Raw genomic sequence first — 25,570 nt, forward strand, 5'->3', positions numbered from 1 at the left:
CATAACCCAATTCCTGACGTTATGGCAGCATATTAAACGATTATAAACACCAAACTGTATTTTCAGGAGACCAACAAGTTTTCCCATGAGAACGGTATATAAGTGTTAAATCCATTTGCCGTTTACATAAGCAGACGCTTTGTCGCCATCATGTGGCCAATTTTGGAATACAAGAATTTCAAGCGTCAGTGACTTAAGATAGTGCACTCAAAATAGAACAAAAAAAGCTGATTCCGAATTTACAAGATATTACTTTATTTTTCAGTGTAAATCATGTTACTCTTAAAGCTCATGCAAACACTTTTAATCATTAATGTTACATTTGTGTCATCAGCTATGTTCACATTTTCAACACATATCAAAAATAAACATACATTATCAATTATCAGACAGTGAAAACCTTCAGAGAAGTCCTCTCATTTTCTTGTTTGATAACGTTTTCATCGGTTATCTTCAACAATGATGGTCCTCCTTGGGTAAGTGTCTATGTCCACGAAAATGTAGCGAAATTCATATTTTCCAGTTTCAGGGTTCTGAAAAAGATTTCATTGATTAAAAAAAAGAATGCAATCTATGCTACAAAACAAAAATAACATTCCAAATAGTGTGGTCTATTATGGGCCATAAATTAGGTACAGGTGCATCTCAATAAATCAATTAACAGACATCATGGATCACTTCAGCTGCAGCAATTCAACTGAATAAAGTAAACCTCAGATTTACTAACAGTGAAACATTTCATGGTATTTTACAAATAAAAGGGTGGTGCTTGCAAGAATAACATAGAACTTACAGTGGCAAGAAAAAGTGTCTGAAACTTTTGAAACATCTGACATTTCTGCATAAAGATCACCATTAAATGTGATCTCATCTTTTCCAAAAACGCAAAGATGAAAAATAAGTCTGCTTACGATTGAAACACTCCGATAGCTGTAGGTTATTATATTTTTAACAATAACATGCAAACAGTGTGGGAGGGCTTATTCCTCCCACACTGTTTGCATGTTATTAACTGAACTATCACATTTAATTGCTGTTTGGTCACCCATTAGCAGCGATTACCTCAGCCAGACGCTTCCTATTAAAGTAGTTGCAGATGAGTTTGGCACATCGATCAGAATCAATCAATGAATCAAAAAATGCTTCAACTTGTTAGTCGTGCCACATCATCTCAATGGGGTTCAAGTCAGGACTTTTACTTGACTACTCTGTGACATGTATTTGGTTCTTCCGAAACCACTATGTAGTTGATTTACTTCTGTTTTGGATCATTGTCCCGTTGAAGCATCCATTTTCTTTTTAGCTTCGACTGTCTTAGGGATGGCCTCAGGTTCTCCTATGAAATATCCTGATGAACCTTTGAATTCATGAGTCCATAAGTAATAGCAAGTTGTCCAGGACATGAGAAAGCAAAACAGACCCAAACTATTCTGCTCCTTCCACCATGCATTAGGGAGGGAATGAAGTGTTGGTGAGGTGTTCCATTTTTCCTCTGCACATGGCATTGTAGTAATCCCAAACAATTTAACTTTAGTTCAATCTGTCCACAAAATATTTCGCCAAAGGTTCTGTGGGGTGTCTCAGTGCCTTTTTTTTTTTAAATAAAAATATCCAACATGCAGCATGTTTTTTGACAGCACTAGCTTTCTCAGTGTAGTCCACCAATGAACACTATTTGCCAGTGTTTTACATAATGTACAGAGACATTAGAGTGTGCCAATGATTTATGCAACTCTTTAGCAGTTAGCTTGGGTACTTTTTTTTGTACCTCTCGGGTATTCTTTGTTGAACTATTAGCATTCTTTTTGATGGAAGGCCAATCCTTAGGCACAAGGTGACAAATGCCAAACTCTATTTGTGGATAATTTCTCTAAAAATGGATTGAGAAAAATCCAGACTTCTGGTGATGGTTTTGTCATCTTTACACAAGTCAACAAATCGCTGGTTTTTAGAGAGCTCTTTTGATCAAGATATGAAACACTTCAGATATTTTTCATCAAGACATAATTCTTACTAGTTCTGTGTTTATAGCGGGTAAGGACGCTTTAAGCGACTTTTCATTGATTGGACACACCATGACTTAAATGATTAGAAAAAAAATCAATAAAAAACATGAATATAAATTATTAATTGCTCTCAATGTCTCCTTGGGCAGAAGGTTCGGTTACTTATTCCTTCTCATTTTACTGTTTGCATGTTACTCTCATAAAATTATGAAAACCTTTAAATTGTTCTGTAGTGTTAGACAAAGCAGACGCTGTGTGGTTTTGAAAAAGATGAGACCACATTTAATGGCGATTTTACGTAGAAATATAAAATGTTCATGCAACTGTAACTCGTAATAAGCCTTCAAAAAATGTTTAATGAATCCATGACATTTTTTAATTGAATTACGAAATTAAATTAATTTCTGCATGATATTCAAATTGAATGCTTCTCCCTAGTCAGAATAAAACGTTTTGATATTGAATGGATTCTCACTAAGTAATACAAACCTCTTTAGACTCAGAGTGCACTGTGCCTTTCAGTCCTGGTTCGGAACCTTCAATGTAAAACTTTAGTCTCATGTGCTTCAGTCCATCCTTTAGATACTCCATATGACTACAGTGGAAACATAAATTGACATTTATTGAACACTATGAAAATAGTATTCAGTGAACACAATCAATTTAGTGATGACATTCCCAACCTGACTTGCTGTCTTCTTCCTCGACGAGTCGTCTCACCATAACACTTGATTGGTTCTCCGAATGCGCCAATTACCTACATTTTAAAACAGCAACAACATAAATTGGTTGTATCCCACCTTTCGACTGGTAATGAAGCAAACTTTGACATGTGGTAATACATATATCAGTTATATAAAATGACAACGTTTTGGGTACCTCTGGGTCTAATCTGACTTTGTTGAAAGCTTTTCCGTATACTTTATTTGGACTGGAAGAAGAAAACAATTCTTGGAAGACTACATAGAGGAGACCACCTGAAACACACGCAAAAATTGCTTCCTAAATACTGACCGAACAAAAAGATGAGCTGCAAAGCATCTGCTTGTGACAGGATTTATTTGTTCCACTTACCTGTCACTCCAAGACCTATAAGTACAACAATCAAGTAGGTGAAATCTCGGCCAGCTTCTTTCACTGAAAAACAAATACATCTTTAGAAAAGATAACTGAGAGTTTCAAAGCTTCACTAGACAATCTGTCAAAAATGTAGTTTACCTTTGCGTGTAGCTGATGGCGTTGGGCTTCCACTCGGGTATTTGTAAAGTGATTTCTGACCACCGTCTCGCTCCTCGCTTTTGTTTCTTGCTCTGAAGTCAAGAGTAATACTTCTGCATGACTGCAACAAACAGCACGCAGGATTTTGCAGCCTCTTGTGGAAGGTCAGTCTCGAAATGTGGATGAACATATTGCGCGCTGACAATTGTGCAAACTGCATCGATGTTGGCTTTAAACTCCGACAAAGCAGTTTCGATAGTTGAACATACGCCATTATTACAATTAAATATCTTAATCTAAACGATAAACAAAAATTCTACTAATTTAAGTGTGCGTATACCTTCTATTTGGGATAAAGTGTGTCAACCTAATCATTGACGCATACATTTTACGTCACATCACTCACGCTAGGAATCATGGAAGTATGAGTCCTACTGGTGAAACGGGTGCCTTGTCTTTCCCAAATATTCTGTTTGAGGCAAAATTACTGTTTTTTTTTTCAATTGTTTTGCCCACAAAAAACTATTGTATTTTTAATGATATAAAAGAATGGAAACACAAAAGAAACAACGACAAAATCATCACATTAATGTTCCTAATGTGTACTGGATGTAATATTTAGTGCCTGTTGTACAGTTTGCACCTGGTCATGGCTGAAGAGTGAGATGCAAGGATGTGATGGGCAACGGTGACATTTTTTTCAAGAAGAATTTTTGGGAGACTGATAAACGAAAAAAAAATAATAATTTTGCTTCTTCCCATAGAGTGAGTTCCTGTGTTTATGGTTTATTTATAGTGTGTATGCTGTATTGGATTGCTGATTCCCAAGGATCATATATAAAAAGGAGAACACTATAAAAGGCTACATTGTTACTTAAATGAATTGATGACTCATCACAATAAATCAGTAAACATTTGTTTATTTAAATAATCTGTCCAGCATTTCTTTTATATTATCAAATGACTATTAAATAAAAACACAATGTAATGATAAAGAGTGACAAACTAACGGATTATAATGCCCAGAACAAATGCCAAGTAAATAAAGGGTCATTAATGAAATTCAACACTTCATTTCCACACATCAACCTCTCAACCTCAAGTCTTGTAATGTTAAGGTATTAGACAGCACCCTCCCTAGGAATCAAAATGACACATTTAATTGAAGCATGAAAATGATTTTTAAGAACCTGATTCTTAATTTTTTTTTCCCTTGATGAATAACTTTACATTAAAGGTATTCTCTGGTTTCAGTCATTTATCAATGTTCCATGGCTAGTTCATCCTTGCCAGATGTGGTCCACTGGTTCAGGAACAAACCACCTGTGTGGTCCGAAGCAAAGAAACCACTTGATGCTTACATCACAGACCCACCCACACCCATTAATAACATCACTCAAAATTACTTAGGCATATTAGTTCAGTGAAGTTTCACAAAGGAGAGAGACCGCCAAATGTTGTCAAACTTGGCAAGATGCAGAAGAATGATGCATCTGTCTGATGTATCTGTAGAGAAATGAAAACACCATTACTTCCTCTCCCTTCTTTTCTGGGCTTTACATGTTTTTTCATTTATTTATTTATTGTCAGGCCTGCTTTTGATAAATTGGGTGAGACTTATTTATTTTAATCTATATATTTACTGGCAGGCTGTTTGAATTTGAATGTTTGAATGCTAGAGACAAAGAAAGTGAAACCGAGTGGAAGAGAGAGTGTAGTGTGTGCATAAATTAAAAAAAAGTTAAAAGACAGTAAAGTACAAAATAAAGTGCACAATGCACAAAAGCTTTCAAGACACTCAGTTTTTCTAGATTTTTTTTTGTTCCCCTTTGGTTACGGATATGATGGAGGACATAATTCCATTTTCTTTTTTGTTTTGAATACCTAATGCAACACTGGTCAATTAATAGCACATTGAGTAAACAACAGCTTTACCTATGCCAATCCTGTTCTGTAGCTATAGTATATTATGATCAACTAGATCTACCATCAAACATTTGGTACAGTGCATTCGAAAAGTATTTGCAGCATTTTCCTCTTTCCCTATTTTGTCATCTTACACCCTAATTACAAATTCTATTAAAATAATCTCTTACCTGAAAATTCTACACACAATAGCTCTTTATGACTGTCTATATAAGGTCCCACAGTTGATCATGCAAGTCAGAGCACTAACACCAAGCATGAAGTCAAAGGAATTGTGTGTAGACCTGCAAGACAGGATTGTCTTGATGCACAAATCTGGGGAAGGATACAGAAACATTTCTGCTGCATTGAAGGTCCCGATGAGTGGCTTTCATTATTTGTAAATGGAAGATGTATGGAACCACCAGCATCCTTCATTCATAGAGCTGGTTGGTCATCTAAACTGAGCAACTGAAGAAAGGCCCTAGTCAGGAAGGTGACCAATAACCCAATGGTCACTCTGTCAGGGTTGGCTGCAGAATTCCTCTGTGAAGTGAGGAGAGCGTTCTAGAAGAACAACCACCTCTGCAGCAATCCATCAATGAGGCCTGTTTGGTGGAGGGGCCAGACAAAAGCCACTCCTTAGTAAAAGAAAAAAAAAAGTAAAAGGGACCTGAATGACTCTCACACCATAAGAAACAAAATTCTCTGGTCTGATGAGACGAAGACTGAAGTCTTTGGTGTGATGCCTTGCATCATGTTTGTCGGAAACCAGGCAGCGGTCATCACCAAGCCAATACCATACCAACAGTGAAGCATGGTTGTGGCAGTATTATGCTACGGGGATTTTTTTCAGCTGATGGTTGTGGAAGACTAGTCAGGATAGAAGGAAAAAAATACGCAGCAATATACAGTTATATTCCAAATGGAAACCTGCTCCAGAGCGTGCTTGTCCTCAGACAGGGAAAAAGGTTCATTTTTCAGCAGGACAACGACCCGAAGCACACAGCCAAGATCTCAAAGGATTGGTTTCAGAAACACTCTGTGAATGTCCTGGAGTGTTCTAGCCAGACCCCAGGCTTGAATCCAATTGAACATCTCGTGAGAGACCTGAAAATGGCTATGCGCAACTTTCTCCTACTAAAACAATACTAAAACAAAGGCTATGAATACTTATGTAAATGTCAGTTCTTAGTGTTATATTTTTTAATGAATTCAGAAAATGTAAAAAAAAAAAAAAATCACATAATGGGGTTTTGTGTAATTTTGAGGTAAGAGAATGATTACATAGCTTGGAATGAGGCTGTAACGTGGAAAAAAGTGAAGTGCTGTGATTACAAAACGAATCATCTTGCAGCTAACCTGTCTGAGGAAATGAAGAGTCTCCTCAAAGTGGATGACCAAAAAACTGGGGCACAGTCTATTTGAGTGGAAGCAACCATCCATTCATTTTCCATAATGCTTGTCGTAATAAGGTCAAAGGTCAGTTGAAGTTGACTTAGGGCTGTGCTTCTCAATTATATTTTGCCAAGCCCCCCCTGGGAAAGGGAGCCCCCCCACACAGACACACACTCGACACGCTGACTATACGTACAAGTATTATCTATAAAAATGGTATAAGTATACCTAATCCTGTATCCTTTTTAACATTAACAAAAGAAAAAAGCAATATAAATCAACGTTCAACAACTGTTAATTATTTTTTTACAGTGTTTATACGGGTTACAGCTTAGTCTAAAAAAGAAAAAAATAACCAAGTCCACCAAAGTGCCTGAAACTAAAAAACAAAACAAAACAAAACAAAACAAAAACAAAACAAAAAAAACGGGTTAAAAATTCTTATTTTATTGCAATTACACTTCACCTGACAAAAACAAAGCCTTTCCCCAGTGGTCATCCGCGCACCCCCTAGCATCACCTCAGGCAACCCCAGGGGGGCCCGCCCCACTATTTAAGAAGCAGTGACTTAGGGCAAGAATTGGATTGCACCCTGGACCAGTTGCTAGGAGTGAACTATAGTGAGTTATTACAGATTTTCAATTTACTAAGCGTCAAATTACATATGCATAGGAAAAATGTATACAGTATACAATCACACATGGCAGAAAATGAAGCATGCCTTTTATGTGAATCTTAAGCACATGTAGATTTGCTCGCATGTGTGTAAAGCATTAAGTACGATGGAGGTTTTAAACTCCAAAACTAATTTTACTATAGATGATCCCTGCCCGTGGCTGTTGTTTAAACTCATAATCCCAACAACCGGAAAGGTTAAACTTTTGATTAAAGTCAATGTGAATTGCCAAAGGATTAAAAGAAAAACTTCAACTCTCACTTTGATAGCGTATTCCATAAAGCAAACAAGAAACACATTTAATGTCTGTGAGACATGGGAGGCATGCATGACAGATTTACTGAGACAAATTGAACAAAACAACAAAAAAGGTGCTTTATTGTTATTGAATATTAATACTGATACAAAGCATCAATAAAACCAGCCCTTAAGTCTCGTTTGAAAAACGTTTAAAAAACATTTTTATTTTGTCTGAGTAGAAAGGTATGGTGGAATACAAAGACATTAAGCTTCCTATGGCGATTGCTAGGATACAGACAACATAAATATGGAAGAAAAGAGAGTCAAAGGGAAAAGATGATTTAGTTTTGGCCTTTTAATGTAATTATTTCCAGCTATTACCATGCAATGCTATTCATTTCCTCATTCTGGACTTTCTAATGTGTTAGTATATGTGGGGCTGGAAAATTCATATCATAAATAATGATAAAGAAGCATGCAAAAGTGCCTTGCATTGATCTGTTGGTATTGTCAAAATAATTCCTATTACCTTGATGTGTGTTAGTCGTATTCTTTTTTTTTATTAAGGAAACTATAAATCTACTGATTTGGATCATGCATGCTAAATTTTAGATCATATAAAGTTTGTCCTCAACGACAGGTAAATATCACTCTAAATTTAGTCAGAATATGTAGAAGACAATTGTTTTCTAGACTATAACAAATAATGGGATGAAATTCCTTCAAAAATTTACAACGAAGTATTTTCATCTGGTTCTTTGTGCTCATTCTTTGCGCACTTTTAGATATCTTTGTGTCAAAGTGTCCCTTCAGCCTCAGCATCCTGCTGGTGTTAATGTCCGCTCCACTTTGTCACATGTTTGGGGTGCCAGCTTGCGCTCACACCGGATTGCACTACTCTCAAGAAGTCTACATGATGGAGACAATATGTCACAATGGAGAACATAAGCGTGCACACATGAATACACAAACATAAACACACACGCGCACCTTCTCTTACGGATATTAAACAACGGCAGGCACACATGCACAATCTGATGGAAAACAACATTTGGGAATGAATTAGGTGCCTTTCTTTACCTCTTTAAGTCGAATAAATAGTTTGGATTTCAGATCTGATACGTATTGTTTCAGGATGGTTAATATGATATAGATTAGATTGTGCTGGTGTACTTTATGAAGTGTCTAGTGAGAATAAAATGTACTGGGAACATTAAATATTACACATGTAAACTACTTACACATACTTCATGACACAACAAATCACATGCAAAGCTACAAAATAATTGTATGCATAAGTATAATAACTCAAGTCTGACAATATTCTGACTAGAAATGACACAAAAAGTTGCAAAATACAGTTTGAAGTTGACTTAGATGTTCATAAAAAGTATTTGGAGTTTGTATGGTAGATTTGCATTCTGGACATTATTTATTTTTTCAGAAAACCTAATATTCTGTATGATTCTAAAGGACCTTTGGTAGCTTTGAGAATGATCTACTTAGGTGAAGAGCTTGAAATTGAAGTGCAGAGTTCTCTCTAGTGGCATGTACAGTATGTGCAATACATTTGAACTCATTCACTGCCATTGACAGCTTTAGAAGTTCAAGATCGATTTTTTACTCGGCGGGGATTAAACCTTTTAGTGAGTAGATACATCAAATATACATTTTTTTTTTTACTGGGCTGGCAGTGAATGAGTAAATGTAATAATTACTAAACCAGTTTAAAAAAAATCCTTTATTTTAGTGCAATGTTAATTTAAAAAATGCAAAAACTTACAATAATAATACTAAACATAGTTTGAGCGACTATATCCCTTATTTTTTTATGAATGCTTCGGCCTGGTTTACTTGGAGCATCACTTAATAATAATACACAGGATCTCATACAGTAATAGTGTGAACATGAATAGTTGTCTGTCACTATGGTTTTTCTCTGAATGAATGGAAACAAGTTCAACGCGCAATTTCAGTCCTTCTAGATTAAGTAATATAGAAATTGGATCAACAACGGGATGTCTGAAAAGTTGTTTTCCAATCTTGCGTGTCATTTCAAGCCAAAATATATTCATTTCTATCTATCTACCTATCTATCTATCTATCTATCTATCTATCTATCTATCTATCTATCTATCTATCTATCTATCTATCTATCTATCTATCTATCTATCTATCTATCTATCTATCTATCTATCTATCTATCTATCTATACTGTATACTACAAAAGTGGAAAGTTAGATACAGTGGTCTTAATTAATATACAGTCATTGACAGGGTATGAGAGAGAACATAATGGTGTCACTGAATGTCACTGTAAACCCTACAGCTTGCAAGCTTTTTTCTTTTTTTTTTTTTTTTTTAACAAAATGCTGCCTAGCAAAAATGGAACTTTCAACACTTTGAAAAAGCCCATGCAAAACTCAAACATACACAGGCTACTGTTTGTTCAGTACAAAAGAAAAAAAGGCTCTAAACATGCAGAAAACTTGAGCGTCTCATGTTCAAGCCAATACGCTAAAAGGGCAAAGATGGCTGCAAGCAAGAAGACCATCTTATTAAAATAAAAAAAATAAAAAAAAACACTAATGTAACATTCATCAAAAGCAAACTGTGGAAATGACAAAACACAACAATACACATCATAAAAACGTCTGCATTCAGAGGGCTTACCTTGAGATTGTCTTTTAGACCCTAGTTGTGTTGTACTCTGATTCATGTTTGCTCAAAGAGCCAATGAGGCAGAACCTGAAATGTCAGGCCTCGGTACTTTAATTTCACTTCGCATAGACATGTAACATTGCAATATGTGCTGGTGCGTTCAAACTCTGCATGCAAAATTGTTGTGTAATAAATAGGAATGAATCAAATAAGGAATAACTAACAAAAAATATTGTTGTTTTTTTTTTTTTTTTAGTAAATGTCAAACATAATGTGTGATTTTCTATAGCTTAAAAAAATACTGCTATTTCATTTTGACTTGAGGCACTGATTCTGTGAAGGAGGATGTCAACCCAAAACTTTTTTTTTTTTACAATATGTTCAATATTCCCTCATTACTCTAAACACAACATTCTGGATTCTATTGTGTTTGAGGGATATGAATTAAGGAGCAAAATCCAGCTTTTTTTTATCATCTCAGTGATGGGAAAATGAAGCTTCATTGAAGCACTTGTGATATTTTTTTTTACTTTTCTACATGGTGCTTTTGATGTAAAAATAAACATGAGTGCAGTGGAAATGTAATTTTCCCCTGGCTATTTGAACCAACAGTGTGATCTAAAGGAGTAAAAAAATATCACAAGTGCTTCATGAGGCCTTGTTCATCCATTACTAGCTGAAGGCTCAACAAGAGGCAAAGTGGCCACCTAGAGATGGAAAAAAATAAGTTGAGATCGCTGCTTAATTCATATTCCACAAACACAATAGTGATGCACGATTTCATAAGCATGAGTCCAACACATGTATTTTACTTCTGTCAAATTACATTAAATTTGATCATTTCTGGATTAGTTCAATGTATGATTACTTGTATGTGCTGAATTTATTCTACTTTCATTACAGTAAATTTAATTGTATTTTTTGGTTTTATTTTCATCTACTTCATTATGGAGTAAGATTGCTGTCAAAAAGCTAATGACCTGTGACTCCAAATCCATATATTGCAATTATAAATTGGTGCGTCACAATGTTTTTTTTTAAGAGATTAACTGCCACATAACCACAACAACAAATACGTAAATAATAAATAATATAAAAATATTTATTTGTAGTAAATTAATCTTGATTTTATACCAGGATCCTACATCGTTCGTGTGTGCATTAAGACCAATGCAAAGGTGTTTCGTTTTCAAATTAACTGCCATGCTTGTTTTTGCCAGCAGAGGTCACTAGCAGTTGCAGAAGTTTACCAAAATGACATTTTCCAATAAATTGGCCCTGAATGGCCCACATTTGAGCTTTACTACGTGCTCAAACGTTATTCTTAAGATTGAAACCTGTTGAGCTATTGAAAGCTTCTGTTTGGCGTTCAGTTCACATTCAATTTGGCTATTTTTCTGCTTTATCCATGTGTGGCGCGAACGACACGCATATTCATTAATGTTAAAACAGTAGAATGTTAGTGCCTTATCATGATTGCTTAACCTCAAAAGAACTCCCCCAAACAGGTGATCTTTTTATCTGTTATAAACATGTTTTGGCTGCTTGGAAGTGTTGGGAACTTGGCTCACGAATACAGGCTGCCAGCATCACATCAAGTCTCTTCAGCTGTCCCAACAACATTTCCAACTCTCCCCATGGGTGAACAGGTAGTAGATGAGCTTGAGTATAAAATGTTGGGCTGTTGTGTCGAGGGATCTTTTTCGTCTGACTCATTCGCAAGTTAGAGCTGCCAGTTGAGGAAAGAGGCCCAGATTTGCTTTTGTATAGTATATAATCGTAATTAAGACTATGTGTTTTCTTAATTACATAGAACGATTTAAAATGTTTTTATCAATTACCTTTTAATGGAGACTAAACAAACACATAGGAATTTATATTGGTGACAAAGCAAAATCCTAAACCCAAATTTCAATTGTAACTAGAATAAGGTTGCATAGCACATATAACTGTAAAGAACATTTTTGAGTTGACATGCCCCATAACAGTCAATTGGTTTATTCATGAACTGGCCATTTTAATGTTCAGCTCCTTGTTAGTGTATTGTATGAAATGTAATGAAACATAAAACAGTTGGACATGCTCATTCAAAAGTTGAAACTCTAAAGGTTAAAGTGCATTTTAGGGTCACTCTGAAATTCAACTTCAGGCCCAATATCCCTTTTTGTGAGTAAAGTAGGACGAGTAGGCAAGGGCAAGAAAAGATTTAAATATTTTAAAGAAGTGTTACGTAAGAAAAAAAAAAGACTATTTAAGAATAGCAGAGTAAGAAAAAAGATGAACAAAGGAGGATAATCCAAAGTAAAACCGGAATATTCCACAAGTAAAGTAGAGCTGGTGCTCTTCCCTCATCAAAAATCTATGGATACTGACCGCTGTACTGCCTTTTCGTGGCGTGAAAGCCGGTGGCTGGTGGTTGGAACTTCTTCCAGGTCGTCGTCCAGGTCGCATCCGTTGTCCGCCCCCTCTTGCGAGTAGCTGTGCTTCATGACCAAGATGCTCCTCCGGTTTGCCGCGCTGGGCAGCAAGGGCCGCACGGACATGGGAGGCTGCGGGAGGTCGGCGAGGAGGCCGGCGGCCGCCGCGTCCCGCGCGCTCAGGTTGCCGCGGCTCCCTCGCCCGCTGAGGGACAACTGGGATATGTGGGCCGAGCCCGGATTGGAGGAGGAGCCACAGTGGTGGTCGTGGATGCAGCGTGAGGAGGCACGACGGAGGGCGTGGTAGTTCTCAAAGTCTTCCGCCAGGTCCACGAGGTCTGCTGAGGCGGCGGCGGTGGCGGCGCTCCGTAAAGTGCACAGCTCGTAGTGAGGCGGCTCGAAGACCTCTTGAAACATGGTGGGGTCAAAGTCCTCACGCCGTAAGATGTACTTTTTGCGAGGCTGCTTGATTTGAACGATAATGGAGATGATGAGGAGGAGGAGAACAATGCAGCAGGTAACGCCAATAATGGTCCCGTTTGTGTTGTTCAGGTTGTCCAGGATGTTGGCTTTCGTCTTCTCTGTGCACCAACAGAAACATAGTAAGAGTGATTCCGAACATTTGATTCAACAGAAAATTGCTGTTTAAACCATAATTTTTGTTCATCTATCAATACCGGCGATGTACAGTCAAAGGCAGAACAGTTAAAGGGATATTTAATTAGCCACTTACAGCACTAAAAAGTTCATATTTTGTCTATGAATTACTAGTAATAACTATAAATGATAACTAAGTTGCTTTTCACATCCTATTAATACCTATTAAACACTCATTTTGCCATTTGATATTGACTGAAAACGACATCACCTGGGCTCAGGACTCAGGAAACGACAGCTCATATTTTTTCAGGGTTTGTCGTGCATGTGACATTCTCAAGCTGAGCTGTGATTGGTTGTTGCTTTAGTTGTGAACAATTGACAGTTAGAGGAAAAAAAAAAAAAGATATTTTTTGTACATGGGGCGGAGCTATGAGGTGACCAACTGTCTGGCCAAGCCAATACCTTGGAGAACATTTTGAGGATGGCATGAAGAAGAAAAACACTTGCATATTGAAAAATTTCTGGCTATGCACCTGATGAAAAATAGGTTTAGCTAGTTATTTTAAATTGGTGGTCAAATTAATTATAGACAAAAAAAAAAAAAGTTTTACTGCAGAAAATTGTAATTACTCCCTAACTGTAAATAGATGGAAGAAATTAAAATTAGTGTGTATCAGGTTGTACACATTTAACAGAATAACACCTTTTTCTTCAACTCAACATGTCCACATTTTACACTAAATTTTAAAGTATGCTCTGTATACGGTACTTTTGCAGCATTTTTATGATGATAAAGTGTAATGTAAAATATGATGCTTTACTCAATAAAGTATGAAAACTCCGGTTTACAAGAACATCATGAACATTAAAACAATAATATGTTATTCAATGGTGAAAAATAGATATATCTATTTCAAAATTATTGGTTGGTCCCCTAACTCAGTCACACTAAACCAGTAATTGATCGGTTATGTTCTATTTTGGAGTGTCAATTTGGCGTGGTGGCAATTTAGTAGCAGAAAGTTGACCTAAACCTTACATCTATTCAGATTACGTGGCCTCCGCAGTAGACGGCTGATCCAAAATGACATATTTCATTCATAAATATGTGAAAAGCACGCATTAAAACCTTTGAATCATTTCCATGGTACTTTTTGATAATACTACTGGTACAGCTCTAAGAGTGCATATGAACAATCAGAGGAGTGGGAGACCTCTCATGTTTTGATTAGGCAGATTTGAAGTCAACTGTGGCCAATCCCACAGCGGTGCAGCTCATCCTTTTGTAGATCTGCCGTTGTCTGTCACATTACCGCCATCAGGTATAACATCACCAAGATGTATTAACACATCTCACCTTTACATTGATTCTCATCCCAGGGGTACACACAATTCTGCTGACCGTTGCATACCAGTGTGTTGTTTATGCACATGTTACTGTGACAGAAGAAGGCATCTGGATCACATGGAGCTGAAAGAAGATATGGAACACCAAAGATGAACACTTGGACAGAAAGTGAAGAGATTAAAAAGCTAAAATGAAAAATTGTCACTTGCTCACGCTCTCCAAAAAACATTCTTTTTTTCACTTCAGTCCCTTCATTATTGACAGCACCAAATCTATAAGCTGCTTAAAAGTGTGCAAATCAGTTTATGGAAAGTCATTTGGGTTTTTCAAAGAAGTCTGCATCCCCAAAATCCATCTGTTGTTTGTTTTATTTTTTTTTGTTCCCCCCCCCGCCGTCATCTTCCAAATCTCTTTTACTTGAGTGTGGATTGTGTCATATAAGCTTTTTGTCATCATCCAAATTTTTGTCTGGAACTCTTTTCTCATCACCAGTAATCAACTTCTCAGCAAATCTCTCACCCTTGCCTCCTCCTTAGAACGGCCTTGCCATAATCATAAGACCACCATCTCATGACTCTGCTTGCCTATGATGTCAGCGCGAGGGCGGAATAACCCATCAAGTTGCCATGGTCATAAAATCAGTGTGCTAATGTTACAGGTGACATTATTATGGCGCAGCCTGACATAAAACCAAGGTGACCTTCTCATTTTGTCCCACCGTGTATTAAATGTAAAAATTACTTTAAAAAAATCCTCTTGTCTAGAATTGTTTTTTTGTTTTTTTTTTAATCCAGATATGGATCAACATGGCAACGCTCTATCACAAGGGTGTCCAAACAATTGCCCAGGGGCCATTTGCAACCCTCCATTTTTAACAGGCCCGCTGTATATAATAAATACAAAATTTGCTCCTAATATGTTTCTTTTACATGCTGTAGAGCAGGGGTGTCACTCATTTTGTCTTAGGGGTCGCATGGAGGAAAATCTATCCTCAAAATAATTCTATATACTGTATCTTCAAAACAATTAGTGTTATTTATGTGTATATTTTTGTTCTTCACTCTGGCCCAGTCCCAATTAACCCCCAAATAGCAGAGGTCAACTGTAAATACATTGTCAAAAAGTAAATTAGAAAAAAAAAATACAGGAAACTCCGTCCCCTATGTATCACAAGCTAGCATTTTTCCTTAAATTGGATGAAATGAGTGGAAATGTTCTCTGATCTTTTTTCCATTTGTAAAAAAAAAATACTATAATATACTTTGTGTGAAACACATAATAAATAAACAATTAAATACAATGAGACAAATATCCAGAGGAATGAAAATGCCTCCAAATCAGTGGTTGTAGAGTAAAACGTTTTTGCACGGATTCCAAGTGAACAAAATGGCGCTCTAGTGTCTCATTCTGGACACTTGCTGTCACCCAAACAATGCTATACGTTAAAAAATAACAATGAAGAAGTCATGACATTATGTCATGTACTGTACACTGGCGATATGTGATAACACCTCAGCTATAAATAAAGTAAATTTAAAAAGAAATTAAAGATAAAATACAATGAGGATCAATGCTAAATTTTCAGCAATTGCCCAGACGGTGATACCCGCCCATTGGGAATCTATTCAGGGCGATTGGATGCTAATGCTAACATGAATGTTCACTTACTCTTGCTTAAGCAATCAGCGAGCTACTTGACGATCAGCAAGCTATTTGGCACAAGTGACCAGGTTGACTTGTAAGTTGCAGTGCTAATCTTCGCTTTGTAAAAGTAAGAATTTTTGCATATTATAACCTCCGTTGTTAGGCAAGAGAAAACCTGCGAAGGAGGATTGAGTCCGTTGTTATCGAGTACTCTGTGAGTTGTGGCTGACATCAACTTGAGACGACACACCTGGTAACAGTTTTTTTCTGTTTCTTTCAATAAAAGAAATGATTGGAGAGTACCATGACTCAGTGTTGTTTAACACCTGCAAGGGCATTACGGTATTGTAGACAACTGATTGGTTCCGTCCAATTCATTTTTTTCAATGCTTCACAGAATCATTTTGCGGACTGGATTAAACGTCCTCAGGGGATGGATTAAAACCCCTTGCGGGCCTGATTCGGGCCCCTGGCCACACGTTTAAGACCACTGCTGTAGAGCTTTTGTGAATATGCAAACAAACTAGCAACACCTCCCTTCATAACACAGTAGTGACTGAAGATCAATAATTTTTAAAAGCAGATTATGGTTTCTTCCACTTTTGGATTCGTGCCAAGGTAGAAAATGTGAAAATATCACATGCATGAATTATTCCAAAGTAATTGATTAAAAAAAATAGTGAGCTTACTACAGACTGCTTTTGTTTTAGATCTGATGGTAGAGATGAATTTGAGATGTTGTTTAGTGCAGGGTTATCATTTTCTGGTGTAAAATCCCGAACTATTTGCCTTACAGAAAAATATATAGGTAACCGTTTAAAAAAACCAAACAAACAGAGGGATATCTAGTATAAAAAAATAATATGCAAATAAAATGATTGATTGTTTGACTGATTTGGGTGTGCTTTATAAATAAATGTTGAAAAAGAAAAAAAAAAACAATTGGAAGTGCCCCTGGTATGCTTCCATTATTGTAAATATAGGTCTATCAATTGCCACACCTCTGAACCTAATCATGTCTCATTGAAAAGTGAATACCGTACATATGTTTCTATCTTAAGAAACCAACCAAACTATTGCCACTAATACTTCTTCGCCTATTTATATTTTTTGGGAGGAAAAAGCTATTAAATTTTCATATTTTTACAAATTATGAGCAATCTTAGGGTATTTAGTCTCTGACCTATGAATATCTGTGAATACTCAAATATATCTCAAATATTCAAACATCAAATAAAATACCTAGCTCTGAGACTCTATCAAAAAGCTAGATAGCTCTCTGTTATCAACCAGTTGAGGAGGGGCAGTCTCTTTGCTTTTTACCACTTCTTGTAAAGCCGGATCTTGGTGAGACTCGTGAGTGATCTTCATAACAGTGCCCTTTTATCCACACATAAATGTGTCTCCGTCGATAGCAGAGGCACATATTAACGATAAAATTATTGGTGATAATTATTCAAGAGTTTCTGCAGAAAGAGCTTTTGGAAACACAAACAAGATCTTGGCAGCAATGCTCATTGACATAGCTGTGTGGGTTAAAAATGTTACACAGTCATTTTCCTTAATATGTTATTACCCAATTTAAAGAGGACTATTTTGCTGATTATAAGTGCATTACTAAATGACTACAACTGCTGTTCAGATTAGCTTTAACACTGTTACCGATTCCATGTTTTTGATACCGGACAGTTTCTTATGATGAATATTGAGGCTTAGTTAGGGTTTTTTGATGCCATCATTGAATAAATTCCGCAAACGAGAAATGAGTACACTGTCGACATTGCCTTTAACAATTGTTCAATATTATGTTTTGTCACTTGTTACTATGTGAACGTGCAAATGATGTATAATTATGAATGCCATCCACACAGAAGACCCTTTTCAGAACAATATGTTGTAGTCAAGATGTTTCAAGCGTGTTTTTTTACACAAACTATTTCATGCTGTGTATGTCACTGGCAGTTGAGAACATACAGAGATAATAATGGTTTCATGTTTGCATGTGGGAATACTTTGAATCTCACAGAAGCATATCAGTGGAGCCGGCAAATCTCCAAAACCACCTTATTGCGGGTACATACTTTTATTTTTCACTGTGCAAGTAGATTGGCGGAACATAAGATTTATACCTAAGGTAGTCTCAAGAAATATTTTTAGTTCATATTTTTTGTCATTTAAGATCAACTGGATGGTGATACAAGGTATTCTATCAACTTGTCTAAATGTGCCCACTTATTATTCATGAATCATGATCATTTCTGTATGACCATATTCACGCCTACATCATGTAACACTGTGAAGACAAGTCACTGAATAAATGAATGAACTGCTACTGATGTACATTTGCCACCACATTATTTATTTTATTTTGTGCTGGTCCAATGACATTGTTTTAACATAAAAAATATGAAAAGTAGAAGACTAAATTGAGTCACTTTTAGATATAGCTGTCCATCTACCAATCGGTAGTTGGTGATGCTGCTCAAAATACTGAGGCCTTAAGGCAGAGGTGTTGCCGTGACAACAGTGCCTCTAGGATCGACTTAGTGAAAAGGTGTCAAAAACTGGTGACACTGATTTCTCAACATCATCGCCTCCTTTTTAAATGATCTCATGTGCAGTAAGACCGCTTCAAATGCAGACTTTTAAATTATCCCATTATGGTATGTCTGGATTCGATTAGCTATTTAATGAGCTTGATGTAATAATACATAAATAGAATATTTTCTAAGAGCCATCCCAACAATGATAAAAATATGATGATCAAAATACACTACAGACACATTACAATTCTGCACACACACAAACACACAATAGCTCACATTTTCCTCTGTAATGAGAAGACCATCACAACTGCTAAACGGTCAATTCATAAAGTCACAATCACCGATGGGCAGTACTACCTATAATACTTCACACATCAGGCATCAAATATTTTATTTTGTTTGTGTGGCCATACGAATAACAAAACTAAATGAAACACCGGTTTTTGACGGTAACATCAGACCCGTAAAACTACTGAAACTACTTTCACATTGAAACCTATCAAATGCCTCTAGGGTAATACGACAAGAAATGTCATCATTTGACCTTGAGAGATGCACAAACTGGCAGAGAATTTGAATTGAACAGGATGACTAATTCTTAATATGTCTAATAACAATAAGTAAACAACAATAAACACACTCACACAAGATATATACAGGCGGTCCTCGACTTATGACTTGGATCCGTTCTCAAGACGTAACCTGAATTTCTGTGTGAGTCGGAACATGGTGCAAATAATAACAAAAAAAATCAAATAAAATAAATAGAATACTCTATATGTACTGTAAAATATTGTACTATTGTTTTGCCCCTTTTTGCCCCCGTTTCAGTGACGCCAATAACTTAACAAATGTGTTGATAACAGGGAAGAGTTTTCAATCTCTTTAGTCCTCCTCACCGAGCTTCTTCTGCCGTGCTCTTTCACTCGTGTTTTAAGTTCACTCAGTATCAGTCATTCAGCTCCTGGGCACTCCTACAAGACATGGATTGGCTCCCAGCTTGAACATCAACCAATAAGGGCAGGAGTTGTTATCCACTGCTGCCCTCTATGTTGCGCCGGAAGCCAATCATGCATCTTGTATGAGTACCTGTGGCATGTGCGTTGACAGTCAACTCGTCTTTGTTTGGCATGCAGAAAACCTTCACAGCCTGTCTTTCCTCAATATGTTTTTTTTTTTTTAAATGAAAAAAAAACCAAGTTTCCATTTTATAGAGTCTTACGTTCTTGGTAGGTCGTGAAAAGGATGCGGAAGCGGCTTTTTCGGCTGGCCTCATCTGCCCACATCCGAATGACACCGAGTGTCGACACCAGCATGAGGTCATTGGCCACAGTGGAACAGAACTTGCTCTTCAGGTCCTCTACCGAACTCGGGTAAGAAGTTAAGAATTTGGTTAAAAATAAAATAATTAAACAAGCAAACCCTTCACAAAAAAAACAACAAAAAAAAACATTACTTTCAACATTTTGTCAGTGAATATTATGGAAATCTCAACAACAAAATTCAGCTTTGCCGGTGGTTTTCCTTGCGAGTGCCCTTCTAGTTTGTTATCTTGTAATCACAGCTGAAAACTGTGGATCTCCAGATAAAACACAACATAGTCTTTAAGCCCACACTTTAATCATTCTTTATCTGACTTTAAGATATATTATCTTGAGTAAAGTAAAGCTGATTGAAGGTTTAGGAAAAAAGCTTTGCTCATGAAAAAAAAAGTGGTACGAGCAAATTTCGGAAAGTTATTTCTAAAATGAGTTGTTGAAAGAAAACTGATGGCATGCAGCCTTCTCAACAGATAACAGTCAACAATTATAATTACAATAATTGGCTTAATTTCCCTATCGGCGTTTGTACTTTATTTTTATCATGAATAATTTCTGTCATTATAAAAAACTAAAATGCACATCAAATATAATAGACCCTAAGGCAATTAAAGGTGGGTGGTGCAACATTTTAAAGTGCTTTGCGCAATAAAAGTCAGTAACCGATAAGAGCCACTTATCTTATCTTGACATCAAATATTATTACATTCTTCATCTCAGCAGAAAACACACATACTGAGAGCCTTTATCTTAAGATAATGTGATTAGATGGCAATTACATAGGCTCTACAAAACCATGATAAAACTCTACGTCAAACAGTCTTACCTGCCACCGTCATACACGGCTACGAAATTGCGCTTGCATTCATTGGAGTTGGCCATCTCATAGTCAAGGAAACGTAGGTAGATCTAGTTTCAGAAAGGAAGAAATAATAATACGCAGATCAGAAAATGATAGGCAGAAATTCTCTAATGTGAGACATACAATTATGATGGTGAACAGAGCATCTCAAAGACAATAGGGCTGAACAAAGTCATTACATCGAATGCTCATAATATAGCTCTCTAAATATTAACATTTCGCTACAGATGTTTCTACAATACATTTTGGCTTTACAAATGCTATGTGTAGATATAATCAAGATATAGTTTTGCGTGGTTGTATCAGATGCCACAGTAAGGTAATTACTGCTCCATTTTTGTTTTCTGAGGGGGTCAAACAAGTTGTGTCTATTTAGGATGAGCTATTTCATTCATTCAACTGAAGTTGATGATGCTCCTAGCAAATAATTGAGGCGTGATGCCTATTAGAGCCTCTGTCAAATCTGGGACGGACAAACTATTAACCTAAAGCAGTCAACGAATAACAATTATGAATTAGAATGGCAGGCAGTAGAGTGCAGACCTCCACCAAGGTGGAAAAATCTGTCACATACACTCTTACACTCACTAACCACACAAAAAGGTAAAAATTGAGTCGCTCACTCTCACCTTTTCAGCAGCAAATGACTTAAAAACTCAAATATGACTGGCGAACCCAATGACACCATCTTCCTACATCAGCCTCTGAGGCTCGTTCATCAAGACAAGATCGCCCAATCACATCTGTGGTTGCACTTGGCTGCACGCCGGAGTCGCCATCATTACGGTTAATGACTAGGGCCTCTCACCAAGTGTGACAGGAGAATGTGACACTTTAAATGCTCGAAGATGAAAGCTGCAGATGGGGATTTTTAATGGAGCCTGCAATATCAGCATGGTTTCACTAACATGATGACCAAGATGGATTTCAAACAATTAAAAGAAAAAAAACATTGCAGAGATGTTGCTGATACAGTAAGATTGTACTGTCACTCTCAAGAGACCCAATACAAGAGTTGCGGTTATTTAAAAATGCTGCCTTCATGTTGTTGAATTAATTCCTCTCTGCTGATGGTGTCAATCCAAGCAGTGCATTATTATCTTTGACAAAGCTCTTGTTCTGGATGCACTTTAGTTTCTACAGGCCAAAGTAATGCGAGGTGTTTTTCAATGCAAAGTTGCATCCATCCATACATTACGTATCTGTCTTGCCGATGGCGTGTACATTTCTAAAACAACGGCACGGAGTATGGGGAATTAAATTGCTATTAGTCCTTGAAGGCAGAAATGGATGATGGAAGAGCTTCAAAAGACATTTTCTCTCCCCTTTGGGTAAAGATGCCGTGTGGATTTTTAAGGATATCACATTTTAATGTTGTTGAAGTTTTAGCATTATGGATCTGAGAGTCGGAGCACGTTGGTTTCTCAGCAGGGTGGTCGAGCCCTTCAAGTGAAATGATGGTCAAAAAAAGATGCCACTAATAGCATGAGTACAGAACAACTATTTAATTTTAATATTGTTGTGGTTTACTTTTTATTATTAACTTATGATTAGGAGGTGACAGTGGAAAATACAATATTGTAGAAATAGTGCATTAAGTAAATTATTCATAGATAATAAGAAAAAGACCTATATTCACATCATACATCAAAAATTCACATCATAGGGAACAAATGTAGAATATTTAGTATAATTCCTGAATACATTCACGGTAGTTAGAGTCCATAAAGAAAATGTAGGCACAAATCAATCAATAAATAAATGCTATAATCAATTATCCGAAGAGTATTCATCCTACACTATCTTCATAGTCAGCTGTGTTCAATCCTACAATAACGTGAATGCTCATATCAAATGGTGATTTTCTACAAAGAGCCAAAAAGAGCTCCACGTCTCAAAATGATTTTTCGTGTGTATTTATGAATGCGATGACGGCGGGTGTCAAGGATATTATTTTACTTTTACACCATTAAGGCACCACCCTTAATGTGTCAGCGTGACAATGACAGATATGGTGTTATCCAACTTATTTTCTATACTGATGGTGCTAATATTAAATAAATTAGTGAAGCGTTGTCTCTGAAAATGAAAACTTGAGACATTGATATGCAGTATTTCTACACTTAATTCTCTTTAATATAACATGGGATACATGGTGTTAGCTCAAAAAAAAAAGACAACATTTACAGCAGTTTGAAGGTTGCCAGTTCAAAAACTAAAAGGTGCTTAAAGTTTGGGTGCATTCATCTTTCAAATGCCTGCAGCAACCAGTAACTTAGATAAAAGATACCATCCCAAACTGCTCAGGAAGTGTTAAATGACCGGTGGAGAGTAAATTCCAACAGCAGGTAAGAAGATAATCTGGGACTTTAAAATCTGAGGAAGGTAAACTTCTCAACAGATCTGTGTGTGTGATCTGATTTGTTTTTTGTGTCAATGAAAACATGATTTGCCATTAGGTGTGCCCTTGCGTTGACCAGAAAGTTTTGTCAAGGATATTGCACCTCAATAGCATTTGACCACCAAAAGAAAATAAAAATTTTGATGACATTTTAATGGTTTAACACATTTCTATTTAGATGCCATGAGTAACATGTCAACATTGCAGGACTTAAAGGTTCATGTTTAATCTTCTCCTCATACCTCCTATTTAATTTACAGGTACATTTTATGTTCAAATACATAAATAAATAAATAATTCCTAAATAAACAAGCATAAAAGTGGCCTTTGTGGTCATAGCTCGAGCATGTCACAGACTTATTTGCCACGTACGTGTGGGTGATGTGTCATCAACAGGAAGTAAACATCACGAGAATGATGGCATTGAAGAACAATCAAAATATAAACGTTTGACCTTACATTTTAGAATCTATGATTACTCAAAAAACATTAGAATAGAAAATTACTCATATGGCATTTCAAAACATTTACCATTTTTATGTTTATTTTTTATATGACGCACCATTCCCTCCGTGTGGGAGGGGCTCGCTCATCTAAACAAAACATTGAATACTGTCCTAACACAACTGTTGTAATGCGTGAATGAAATCATTCAATTAAAAGCAGGAATAAAGTCATTAAAAAAAGACACCCCAGAAATGATGATGAATTACATTTTGAATATTTGCTTGTTTTTACAGTATGCATAATGTAGAACCATGGTACAGCGTTGGTACTGCTATTTGCCCAACTGGCTTTGTGCTAAAGGGTCACATCATGGTGTTTATGGTTTTTATTGGTCGATTCGTCCATTCATTTGTCAACGTATTTGAGAAATGTTCAAGACTAGGAACTATGGGTAATTCTGTGGCAACTACCAAGGGACGCACTGGCTAGCTTGTCAGATTAAAGAACTCCTTAGCAATGGTGCACATTGTCTACTCAACTTATATTTTCATACATGTTGATTATAATTTTAACCTCTTGGCTATTTGGAAATGAAAGGCGATACCTGAAGGAGCTTGTTTTTGTAGAAATTCAAAAACGGACATTTCAGCCCCAAATTTGCCTTTTTGTCACCAACTCTAAACTAAAATCCTCAACATACGCCTACTTTTTATGAAAACACGTCACAAATAAGTAAGGGAATTACTTTTTTTTTCAAGAAGAAACATGCCAGTGGATTAAAAAGGACAATAGATGAGGAAAAATTAGGTTCAGATTGCATCACAAACCCAAATGACGGCAATGGATCAAATAGATACAATCACCAATTTGCAAGGCGAGAGATTGGTTCCAGCAGGAAAATAGGCTGCCTGCTTATTGATTCCACTGCAGCCAGTAATGAAGCAAAATCCATCACTGACTGGTGGAAGAATTTGTTCACACTTTTGCTAAATGCCCCATGTAATGGTGAATCCCGGCTGTTCATTACAGTCACAACCAACATCCATATTTCTGATGAATGACATGCATGTAGAAATGCACTCGGTGTCAGAAGCGGAGGGCAAAATGAGATGACTGACAGCTAGAACTATTTGGAGAAAGAGCGGAGTAGGTCTATAACTGGCTCACTAGCGTTTTTTTTTTTTATATTGGCACATTAGGATTGCAGGTGAGCTGGAACACATTATAGCTACTGAATAACTATTCAGTTAACAATCACAAAAGGTGATCAAATCGAGCAAATTATTGATCGGGAAGTACATGATTGTGCCTTCAGGGGTATAATTCATCAGGAGTGTGAGATTACCTTTAACAGCAGCTATTCTCTATTCTATTCTGCTCTGGGAACTAGCACACATACATTTAAACAGGACAAAGTTTTATTTATTGATTTTTTTAATCAATGCAGAAGTACATAATGCTCTTTTTATTAAACTGCATATTGCATGTTTTTAAGAGGAAGACTACGACAAATCCCTTTGCATCACTCTTGTGCTCCTCTGAAAAAAAACATGCTTCATTAAATCATATTAATTTTACTCATCCATTCTATTCCCACATTGAATTTCGGGTGTCCCTTGATCTCTCCGAAGTCCTTCGATGCAGATGATTAAAGCTTCTAGGATTGGATGTCATTATCTGCCATTGCTGTTCTTTCTGCCAAAACTGTGGTAATAGTATATCAGTACAATATTAGCAATGTGAGAAGAGAAATGATGTAAATGTCTCTCAGTGTCATATTGTGAGGGTCTTTAACCACTGAAAACTAGAATCTGAATTTTGTATTGTATTGTACTAAGTGCGCTACTTGATGATTGTGTAGTGCACAATATAAAAGAACATT

At 36.5% G+C, this 25,570-nt stretch overlaps 2 protein-coding genes across 4 annotated transcripts in view; both read right to left on the reverse strand.

The window, feature by feature from the left end:
* Positions 1-238: 238 nt before the first annotated feature.
* Positions 239-3,624, reverse strand: timm21 (translocase of inner mitochondrial membrane 21). Its single transcript, XM_088402187.1, has 6 exons — positions 3,225-3,624; positions 3,081-3,143; positions 2,886-2,983; positions 2,690-2,763; positions 2,496-2,601; positions 239-533 (listed from the first exon to the last, which is right to left on the reverse strand). The coding sequence occupies exons 1-6, from the start codon at positions 3,496-3,498 to the stop codon at positions 441-443; spliced, it is 708 nt and encodes a 235-aa protein (XP_088258313.1). The 5' UTR covers positions 3,499-3,624; the 3' UTR covers positions 239-440.
* Positions 3,625-4,128: 504 nt separating this feature from the next.
* neto1l (neuropilin (NRP) and tolloid (TLL)-like 1, like) overlaps positions 4,129-25,570 on the reverse strand; it is a 66,433-nt gene continuing 44,991 nt past the window's right edge. For 2 of the 3 annotated variants that reach the window (XM_088402090.1, XM_088402089.1), the window contains exons 8-13: positions 20,805-20,887; positions 19,882-20,027; positions 14,479-14,592; positions 12,478-13,102; positions 10,117-10,191; positions 4,129-4,730 (exon numbers count right to left, since the gene is read on the reverse strand). In XM_088402090.1, coding sequence (XP_088258216.1) covers positions 10,131-10,191; positions 12,478-13,102; positions 14,479-14,592; positions 19,882-20,027; positions 20,805-20,887 — 1,029 coding nt within the window. In that variant the 3' untranslated portion in view covers positions 4,129-4,730; positions 10,117-10,130. The remainder of the gene's footprint in view (positions 4,731-10,116; positions 10,192-12,477; positions 13,103-14,478; positions 14,593-19,881; positions 20,028-20,804; positions 20,888-25,570) is intronic. The other variant, XM_088402091.1, reaches the window with a different exon arrangement.

This window comes from Hippichthys cyanospilos, chromosome 19, assembly GCF_059441005.1.
Source record: "Hippichthys cyanospilos isolate Australia breed blue-spotted pipefish chromosome 19, RoL_Hcya_1.0, whole genome shotgun sequence".
NCBI lineage: Eukaryota > Metazoa > Chordata > Actinopteri > Syngnathiformes > Syngnathidae > Hippichthys > Hippichthys cyanospilos.

Coding starts and splice junctions, on each gene's coding strand:
- timm21 (XM_088402187.1), bottom strand. CDS start 3,498: ATGGCGTATGTTCAACTATCGAAACTGCTTTGTCGGAGTTTAAAGCCA. Junction 2,984..3,080: donor TATAGGTCTTGGAGTGACAG/GTAAGTGGAACA, acceptor CGTGTGTTTCAG/GTGGTCTCCTCTATGTAGTC. Junction 534..2,495: donor TGCACTCTGAGTCTAAAGAG/GTTTGTATTACT, acceptor AATCTTTTTCAG/AACCCTGAAACTGGAAAATA.